The 11418-nt window shown below is 33.8% G+C and overlaps 1 protein-coding gene across 1 annotated transcript; it reads left to right on the plus strand.

Moving 5' to 3' along the window:
• Nucleotides 1-976: 976 nt before the first annotated feature.
• LOC128218420 (uncharacterized) lies at nucleotides 977-3103 on the plus strand. The gene is made up of 2 exons (XM_052926085.1): nucleotides 977-1318; nucleotides 1634-3103. The coding sequence occupies exons 1-2, from the start codon at nucleotides 1036-1038 to the stop codon at nucleotides 1963-1965; spliced, it is 615 nt and encodes a 204-aa protein (XP_052782045.1). The 5' UTR covers nucleotides 977-1035; the 3' UTR covers nucleotides 1966-3103.
• Nucleotides 3104-11418: the final 8315 nt, after the last annotated feature.

Raw genomic sequence — 11418 nt, forward strand, 5'->3', positions numbered from 1 at the left:
TGCATGTTGTGGTTTAAGTTGTTATGTTAATAGCTTATGTGCCTCTTGTTTTGTGACTAACACGCTTTAGCCCTGCTTCTTGCAACAGTGTCTTTGTTAAATGTTTGACTTCTGAAATTGTCTCTGGTGATATCGCCCTCGAAAATGACAATTCAGAATATCAAATGTCACGTCTTTCTCGACTTTAGCGTATCCCCGGGCTTTTATATCAGGATATAAACATCTTGTTTAATGGATTTTAATCGTTAACACTTGTATCACGATCAAAACAGGACGTTTAGATTCGTATTTTGTGGTGTTGATTTACGTCATAACAAGTACCAGATGCAAACAATTTTATTAAGTATCGTTAAATTATAAAATGTTATTTGTTACAAAGAATATTTTATTAACTAACTAATTAATTAAGTATGGTCTAAAACAAACACTAGATAACATTACCAAAACATTAATAAAAGTTCTAATTGCTGCCATATTGATTTGGTAGCTTAAACGATAAGAGTCAATTAGGTACCACAAGTATTATAATAATACTATAAAACATCAGGGACAAGCCCGTAATGCAATGGCCATAACGACAACGATCTAGAGACACTAACGTATCAACGCCACACACCCCAATACAAATACAATTGACAGACCTAAAACTAATCAAAATATATTTAGAGATACATGATGAGATAACCGCTATTGTACGGTCATTGAATCACGAGTACACTGGAATACGACTCTGGTTTGAATGGCCATAACGTCACACGTATCCCGACATTTATCAATAAAACCTGACCTAATTTGAATCGCCTCATTTGCTTTGAAAGATTTTCCGATTAATGTTTGCAACCAAAAAAGGTTGTCTTGGCCTGTATTTCAAATGCTATATTTAATATCGATTAGGAGTTTAAGTAGAGTATATTTCGTGGATATCACATTATCATTTCTTTATAAACATTTATAAACCAAATTAGGCAGACAAACCGCATCATTAAATAGAACATTTAAGTATTTGAGTAAAACAGTCTCGGATTTAGTGCATTTATGGCGGAAAAAACAACTATAAATGAATCAGAAAAAATGTACGAAAACCCTGGGGAGTTTGATGAGGAGGACGAAGTTACATTGATGTTTCCTAATGAAGATAACAAAACAGTCTTTTTTTCGAAGTTTGTCTTAACAAGATCTTCACGCGTGTTTAAAGCCATGTTTCAACATGATTTGAAGGAAAAGAAGGATAAGAACGTAAACATTGAGGATATCAAGGTGGACGATTTCATTGCCTTTTTAAAGTGGTCTGATCCGATGGTATCAAAACCACCGACAGGTAATTTTCAGCTAATAGTTAAATGCTTAAAGATAAAAAATATATACTTTCTTTTATGCCTTTTTGTAAAATATCATATTATTATCAATGCAGTATTTTTGATATATTTGCTGTCACGCCATTATGTTTCTCGAAGTTCCACTTCACACAAATGCTTTAGACCTTTTGCTTAAAATCTGATTAAATGAATGAGAAATTGTGTTAAATTTCAATGTAAAACTTATTTTAGTCGGGACTTACAAAGAGAGCTGCATCTTGTTGGTTTGTTCGTAAAACTTTACTGCTGATTAAAGAGCTATACACTTTTACTTACAGCTGAAAACGTGTTGAAAGTGGTTGAAATCGCGGAGAAGTACCAAAACGAGTCCATGATCAACCAGTGTAGAAACATAATGGGTCTTGACATAAGAGAAGCTAAACCAGAACGGATCATTGCGATCTTATTGGTTGCTGCTCAGTACAATTACACAGAGGTTGTTGAAGAAGGAGTGGAAAGAATGAAGGCTAATTATCGAATTCGTGAGTTTTTCGACGATGCACAGTTTGAAAAACTGCCTGGGGAAATAAAATATCGCATTTTATCAAAACGTGTATCGCAGGAGTATAGTCATATGAACGCTGGCTTTACTAATAATTTAAACATTTAGCTGTTGTAATAGTTACGTCATATGACACTTGTGTCAATGACATAACGACTTCCAAAAGTAAATATGTTATGTTATTCACTGATGTTCACAATTTGGTATTGCATTAGCTTAACATTCCTGCTTTTAACCAGTAGTGAGTACACAATTTCACAGTAATATGAATACCAGGTATAAGGCAAGGGAGCTACTGGTGGTACCATATTTCAACGTCTTTTGGTTTGACGAGGCCGGGGTTTGAACCCCCGATTGTTTGCACCCGAAGCGAACGCTGGTTTTGTCCTTCAAAAAATGATTACTCATATGTTTAAATTTATGTGCGCATCAATCACATAATTCAACACGTATGTTAGACAAAAAAAACTGTATAGTGCGATAGTATTATATTAGTTAAATTGCTTAGTGTTTAATTCAACTAAATAGTAATATACTACTTATTATAAATTTAACTTAGCGTTTTAGTTCACTTTAACACACGAACACCATAGCTTCACATGTGACCAGAAACAAAAGACTTCTCGTTTGGTAATACAGCATTGATGTTGGTGTGTCAGACAATGTAAACATGAACTGTTTAATATGAATAAGTTTAATCAATACTTTTTTAATTATCCTAATTGTAAGTTATTACTTTTAAATCGACTTTAAATGCATTATCCACTTTTCGAATAGGATACTTTTAACCGAGGCAAAACATTGTTTATATGATGGACATAAAGACAATAGTACAGTATTGTGCTAGAAATATGACCAATCAGGCGTTCATTTTCCCACGAATGCCTACTTCTAGCAAACAAAAACGAAATTCGAACGGCAATTGGAGTTACTTGTAATCGAGCATGCGCCTCTGCATATCAACACCCGCTTGTGTGGGTGTTGGTGTGTGCGTGTGGTTCTGTGTGTGTACCATTCTATGTCTTTATTTTAATTATTGTAACATTCACCCTGACAAAAGGTGTTTCAGATAGTGTTATTCTTGTTGTGTTTTAATGGTTGCATATAGTGAATTTTGCAAATAAATCGTTTAAATGTGACGTTTTCATCCGTGGTATGGACATTACATTGTCTTAAACATGGATCGATTAGTCTGAGAAATCGAAGTGTGAAGAATACATTTTATTTGGCTTTGAAAGACAATGCAACACGAAATAGCGAGACGATTTTTTGTTATTTTTTTCAAAAAGGGGCAAAACTAAACAACTACTTAAGCATTGCAATAAATGTGCTGATTTCCTGCTGGCTACATGTGTAATGAGTTTCATATAAATGTCATGAACGGTTTTTGATCGATGGCCAAAGTTGTACGACACAGACGACTTCAAACCATCAAAATACCTAGACTTTTCTTCTTCCAAAAACAGACGATCTAACAATGATGTATTTTTTTCATTTGCCTAACGTATAACGTTGGTCAGACATATCTATATGGCTTATATATTGAACACTTTTGTAGATATTTCGTATTTTTTTATATCAAAGAGAAACTGTTAAAAAACGATAAAAATATAACAATATATTGCCTTCTGAACTTTCTTATCGATTTTGATTTTTCCACTTGCTTCTTTAAATGGACTCGCCGATGCTTAGGCACCAAAATTGTATTTCCTCGGTAATACTATGAACGCACCTTTAATATACTCATAAATACAATTATTATTATAGCTAATTACAATCACTATCATTAAAATACTAAGACAGCTTTTAAACAATGAACGACATACTAAAAATATGAAACACAATCAAATAAAATGTGGTATTAAACTAGTCGTCTGAAGTTAAAACATTAAATATCAATATAACACGATAAAAAAGTCTAGCGAAACTTCGAATATATTAAAATTAAAGTAATATAATTTACAATCGACATCTAAATTGCATTTATATATTAAGTCGAGAGTCTAAAACAGTTTACAAAGCTAATTAATATTAAATGAAAACATATATAGAAGATCTTGTTTGATTGGGAGAGAATCCACGCTGGGACAGTTAAGAAAAAAATAAAAACCGATATCTTGTTCACAGCAGCTCAAACATACTTTGTATATTTCAACCTTAATTAAATACATTGAAAGCATCACGTTATGCTGAAAATCAACCAGTCAAGTTCAAGTCAAGTTCAATATCTATTTGCTAAAGGCCACCGGCTCAAGCCAACAAATATATATAAATATATATATTACAAATATTCAAAAGCAACAATGGTAACATTGGTTGAATAAGTAAAATATGATAAAAACATAATTACAAAAACAACAAACACACACAAGACAAAACAAGACACGCTACAGACATTTGCTGAATTGCTTTAGCAACTGTTAAGGAGATCGTTGACAATATTTGAGCATATATCAACATTTGTTAAAGGGTTTCAGCTGTATGTATCTTAGTTTTAACACTCATGAACGCTTTATTTAGAATTTAAAAAAAAACATATCGGTAAAAGTGCATTTTACAAACCATGATATAGTCCAATTAAAAGGACTAGACGCCAGGTGGTTCCAAAATCTCAAAGTCTCAGCTGAGTTTCCCCGTTTATAAATAGTGCAAAATGGATTCAGAGTTTAAAAAACCCGGAATGATTTTTTACCCGACATCTGGCAAGTCATGTTATAGTTTCACACGTTTAACTGTCAATAAGCGTTTTAGTAATTCGCTTACATTTTCAGGGGAGTTAACTTTTTTCAAAGGTTTCCATTGATCAATTTTATCACTGATGTTTCCCACAATGTCCGTTCCTCCGGGGAGCCATGAAGTGTATCTAGTATCTAGTCTTTTAAGTAGTGTAAACAATAAAGACTTCATTTAAATGTTTACAAAACATTTTGTGAGAATACAGCGTCGATTTAAATCGATTGTATTTCACTTTATATCAACATACTTAAGCACATATGTGAGACATTGTAAACCATTTGCTACCCGGAAGATAAATTTGTTTAAATGCAGAATGATTTAATATCTGTATGTCTGAGTCTAATTAAAGAGACGGTATCTTACGAGTCCCCGACAGAAACGAAGGTCATTAAAGAAAGCAAACAAAATCTTCGTTTGAATACCCTGTATGCATTTATGTATAAGAGCAACGTAAATTGTAAGCTATATAAATTATTGATTGGTATTTTTCAATACAACAGGCTTAAGCAGTATTTAAGCTGCCATCACCTGTTTTAGATGGAGAGAGAGAGAGAGAGAGAGAGAGAGAGAGAGAGAGAGAGAGAAGGAGAGAGAGAGAGAGAGAGAGAAGGAGAGATAATGAGAGAGGTCGGGTGAATTGAATTTTCGCTGCAATGTTGACAAACTCCGCCACAGTTTATAGGTTACGTAAAGACATTACCTGCTTACTGTGGTATAGTATTAAGTCTCTGCAGTCTGCAGACTGAGAAAACCGATGATCAAATCCTCTACCTGCCGAGTATATCAATTTTGGCTCGACTATACGAAAATATTGTAGCTATATAACGCGACCTGGTTTAAGATTGTAAGCATACGAACAATTTCTAAACCAATGCTTGATGTATGCATTTAAACTTTTAAGAAACACCTGTTTCTAACCATTCTTACATATAAATTGCAAATAATGATTCTTTTTACTCGGCTTCGAAATATTTGATGTAATTGCTGAGATATTAACTTATGTTATGTTTGTCAGTACACATAAGTCAATACTTCAGCAAAACATTATGTAGTTAATGCTTCCAACTTAGGTTTGAAATCAAATTGGATAACTCTGTGTTGCATATATTGCAAAATATGACCCTTTAGTATTCAACAGGGTACCAATCATCATTCCAATCTAGTTTGACAGTGACCCATTCACGTTAACTTTCACCGAAACTTTGCAATCAGCAAACTTAAACAACGACTTACATATTAGATATATTGGCCAATTTTATACCGTACCAGAGTTCAGTGCCCGCGCACGCTCTTCGCAACCTTATATCCGCGCGAAGTCACAGACACTGACAAAATGCTCCAGAGTGGGCCTTGTTTGAAAACACCCTGTATGGAAAGGCTCTAGAGTGGGACTAGTTTAAAATACACCCCGTACGAAAATGCTGCAGAGTGGGCCTTGTATGAAATTCAACCTGGACGAAGATGCTCCGAAGTTGGCCTGTTAAGAGATACACCTTATTAGAAAAGGCTCCAGAGCTGGCCTGTTAAGACATATAGCCAGCTTGTACGATAAAGCTTAAGAGATGGCCCGGTAAATTGCTATAAACATCGTACAAACATCCAAGGTGTTGACAGTTCAATGCTAATTTGCAAAAGCTTTTTCATTTTGAACACATTTTGTTTATTTCATACTAAATATTTTTTGTCCAAAGATTAAGTGATACTATACCTCGTCAATATATAGTTATTTTGTGTTTTATTATCTTTGTTAAGATATTCAATTGATAATAAATTCATGCTTGAAATTGATTTCACAAATTGTGGACTTATGGAGTGAATATTATACCATACAATTCGGATATACAACATATGTAAGCAGTTTTTCAAATTGCTTATGTGACCGTGACCAACTCGCCCCCTTTATGTCAAAATGACACTATGAACTCATTATTTGTATCCACTGATGAGGTCATTTAAAATGACCACATGCTTTGTATTCAAGACATTTTTTTAGATTCTCGCAACTGATTCCTTCTTGTCACATTTATTCGAGTAGGTCCGATTTAGATGTAAATCCAACGTTGTGATACAGTTTAAAAAAGGGCATGTATTGATTGGAGTATAGTAGGTCTAAAATGTGTGGGTGTGTTCATGTAATACGAGCTGCTATTAAAACATTGTAGTTTTAAGCACTATTGGCCAAATACCAGAAGAGCTTACTCGATTGCGCGGTGTCGGTCTTCTTTACTTATACATTAGCTAGATATTCATGAGAGCTCGGTTCCTTTTTTAAACAAGCCAGTTCCGCCCATGCATTACTGGATTATGGCCTCGAAATAATGCAGTATTTTAAAGAGAGACAACTTTGTATAATTCCTGTTTGGTTGGTCGTCCCAAGGCGGTGACCCAAACATTTATTGGTAAAGATCTTTTGATGCATGTTGTGGTTTAAGTTGTTATGTTTATAGGTTGTGTGCCTCTTGTTTTGTGACTGATACGCTTTGGCCCTGTTTCTTGCAACAGTGTCTTTGTTGAATGTTTGACTTCTGAAATTGTCCCTGGCGAAATCGCCTTCGAAAATGACAACTCTCTGTTTTTATTCGGAATAACAAATGTCACGTCCTCGGGCTTTATATAAGGATATAAACATCTTGTTTAATCGAATTTAAGCGTTAACACATGTATTATGATCAAAACAGGACGTTAAGGCTCTTTTAACGTGGTGTTGATTTACGTCATAACAAGTACCAAGATGCAAACAAATGTATTAAGTATCGTTAAATTATAAAATGTTATTTGTTACAAAGAATATTTAATTAACATACTAGTTCATCAACACGTAAATCAAAACAATCGACCCATCAAGTATGGTCAAAAACAAACACTAGATAACATTACCAAAACATTAATAAACGTAAAAGATGTTGGCTGGCTAAGTTCTAATTGCTGCCATAGTTTAACGACTAGGATTTGGTAGCTTTAACAATAAAAGTCAATTAGGTACCACAAGTATTATATTAATACTATAAAACATCAGGGACAAGCCCATAATGCAATTGCCATAACGACAATGATCTAGAGACACAAACGTTTCAACACCACACACCCCAATACAAATACAATTGACAGACCTAAAACTAATCAAAATAAAGTTAGTGATACATGATGAGATAAACGCTATTGTACGGTCATTGAATCACGAGTACACTGGAATACGATTCTGGTTTGAATGGCCATAACGACAATGATCTAGAGACACAAACGTTTCAACACCACACACCCCAATACAAATACAATTGACAGACCTACAACTAATAAAAATACATTTAGTGATACATGATGAGATAACCGCTATTGTACGGTCATTGAATCACGAGTACACTGGAATACGACTCTGGTTTCACAAAATTCACATTTCCAAATGAAGACAACAGAACAGTCTTCTTTTCCAAGTTTGTTTGAACAAGATCTTCACCAGTGTTTAAAGCCATGTTTCAACATGATTTTATGGAACAGAAAGATAAGAAGGTGACCATTGAAGATATCAAGGTGGACGATTTCATTGCCTTTTTAAAGTGGTGTGACCCGTTTCTGAACCACCTACAGGTAATGTTAAACTAATAAGAAGTACTTGGGTTTACCTATTAGTTTATTAGTATTACAGTTTTTGTTTTATTTTTACGTTGGCTCTAGTTAATGCATACATTGATAAGATCTTACTTTACTCGGGATTGTTGGGGTAAGAATGATGCTGTACACACAAACTGGTTTATGTTAAAACTGTCGACTACTGAGCTTGTGCCTGCAGTTTGTTCAAGTATTAATATCAAAATTATGAAAGATGATAAATATATACTTTCTCCTATGGCTTTTTTTGTAAATTATCATATTGTTATCACTGCAGTATTTTTTATGTATTCACTGTCACACACTGATGTTCCACTTCACACACATTGTATTAAAAGTTTGCTTAGAATTTAGTTTTAAAGAAACAAAAATTGTGTTTAATTTAAAGTTACGCTCTTATTCAAAATCAATACATACACATGTATCAAAAATAATAATTTTGAGTGATAAACCTTTAACTTCTTACTATATAATGCATGTATGGAAAATATTGAATAATGATAACAGGATTGTAACTGTGTATTTAATAGCTGAAAACGCAAAAATATTAAATGATTGGTGAATGCCAAAAGATTTACTGTGATCTACAATTGTCTCATTAGGTAGATATACCGTGTTGTCTGCATCTTTCAAATTAAACTCGTTATCATCCATAAAACTCATTGTTGTCGACATTTATTCACCCGTTTAGGTATATCAAAACATTAATTTTAATTGTGGTCAATTTTATTTTGGAGTAAGAGTGCATCATTAAGTGTAAAACTAATTTTAGTTGTGAGTTTCTTAAAGTGCTGAATCTCAGAATGGTCGTAATGGTAAAACAGTTTTAAAAGAACAGTAAACAAAACATTTTCATTTACAGATCAAAACGTGTTAAAGGTTGCTGAAATCGCGGAGAAGTATCAAAACGATTCCATGATCAACCATTGTAGAAAAATAATGCTTCTTGGCATAAAAGTTTCTGACCCACAACAGGTCATTGCCATTCTATCAGTGGCTGCACAGTACAACTTAAATGAGGTGATTCAAAACGGAGAGGAAACAATGGCATCAGCTTTTAGCATTCGCAATCTTATCAACAATGAAGAGTTTGAAAAACTGCCTGGAGAAATAAAATATCGCATCTTGTCAAAACGTATACTTCAGCTAAATTACACCAAATCTATCAATTGCATTTAAATGTCTTAGTTTTTAAAGAATATGACACTCGATTCAAATTACTTACTGAGTTAAACTCATAAATGTGTAAATCTTATCTCACAATAGTAAACAGTTTGTGTATTCAAATCATTGATGTCCATCGTTTCGTACTGCATAATCTCACCTGAGTGTTCAGTGTGAGCTTTAAGGGTCGTTGGATATCCGTCGTCCAATCACAATCGTTATCCAAACATTCTAGAGGACACAAATTTGGTCCCAAATTACTGAATCTTAGTAAGAAAGATTATCTTAGCTTTGTCAGATATTTTGCATATAATTATACAAGATATGACAATGCCCGCGACTGTCCGGCCTCTAGCTTAATGGGCTTTGCAAATATTTGTTTTGTGTCTATAACAAGACTATGAATAATGACTGTACTATCAGTGCTGCCATTGAAATATGGGTATATGTCAAACACGTAAGCCGAATATTTTTTAACAAAAATGGACGTTATCTGAATTAAGTGCACCGATGGGTTCAGTCACTTGATTGCTTGATTTTAGCGAAATTCCGGTAAAAATATTATAACTAAAATTCATCAAAATCAGTTCTTATGTACAATTACGTAATGAATTGCAGCATTGATCTCATTATCGGGGTCTAAACGCAGTTGGGCTGGTAAAAATGTGTGGAGGACTCCACGTGTACTTTTATGAATGGAAGTTGAGATGAAAATGTTAGGAAAAATTCGGGAAATTCGAGGCAAGCGGGATTGTTAACATTCAGTATAAAGAGATCGGTACTCTAAATTAAGTTCGAGTCAACGAGGAATTTGAGTCAAAGGAGTTTGAGCCAACGGGTTTCGACTGTAATTTTTTCGCAGTTTGAGTTCTTGTTCTTTTATTCAACTGTAATCGGCCAAGATTTTTGCGCATAATTTTAAGGCCAAAATAGCTTGTTGTAATATTGTTTTCGGTATAATCGTAACATTTTCTTTTCTTTACTCATCGATCGCTTTTCAATGATATCAGTATGATACAGGGCTTACCACGTCAACACAATTCACAGTACACACATAGTTGTTTATCGGATACTTTAACGAACGTTTTGTAATTTTTTTTCATATTGTTTTTATAATCTTAAATTCTTTAGAAAGGCTATGATTCTTATCGCATTTTCTTCTATGGACTTTCAGAACTTTATTTCACCCTTTTATGTCGAATAATTTCAATGGTTTTGTTTCTTAAAATAGGTACTGTCTAGTGATTTTATTCAAAACAATCATTTCTGTCATTTCAAGAAATGCCCAAATTTACTTGCATGTTTAAATGTGTTGCATCAACAAATTCAACACGTGTGTTTGAATAAAATGCATAAATATATATTGCTTTGTGTTGATACTTACATAAAAAGAACACCGATATCAGTTCGCTTTTTAAACATGCACTGCAACAGCCCAAGCTCACGAAGGAAATAGACAACTTGTTAGATATCAAGCAGTTTGTATAGAAGGAGAGAACTTATTTTGAACCAGGTGACTGCAAAACGAATCATTTTAAGTAAAAATTTGGCGTTTGAGAACCCCTTATCACTTTCAACTTTCTGTCTAATTCATTTAAACCTGTGTCTCTTCAGCCATACTTTGTTTACACAGACCTGTTGCCACTTATCGACTGACTTATACTGTAAACATGATACGTGTCCAACAAAACTTAGTTGTATAACTACAAATAGCCTCATCCGGCACCCAAATACATATAACCCTGGTCAGTGTACCAGCAGCCAGTTTTGCAACATGCAAACTAACCCGGTGTATCCTAGTATATACCCAGCGTATATGTAAATATACATCGTATTCCCACTAAGCCATCATGATATCAGCAACTGTTTAAATTGAAAACGGATACTTCATAACAACATCGTTGTTCTGCTACATACGGGGCTACTGAACGCCTGTGTGAAATCGTTTAATATATTTAAAAGCGCCAAAAATACGATTGCCCGGTAATGTTTCTGAATCCACTAATATTATTTAATTAACTCTAATATACCGATATTGCAGAAACAAACGGCACT

This window comes from Mya arenaria, chromosome 14, assembly GCF_026914265.1.
Source record: "Mya arenaria isolate MELC-2E11 chromosome 14, ASM2691426v1".
NCBI classification, from domain to species: domain Eukaryota; kingdom Metazoa; phylum Mollusca; class Bivalvia; order Myida; family Myidae; genus Mya; species Mya arenaria.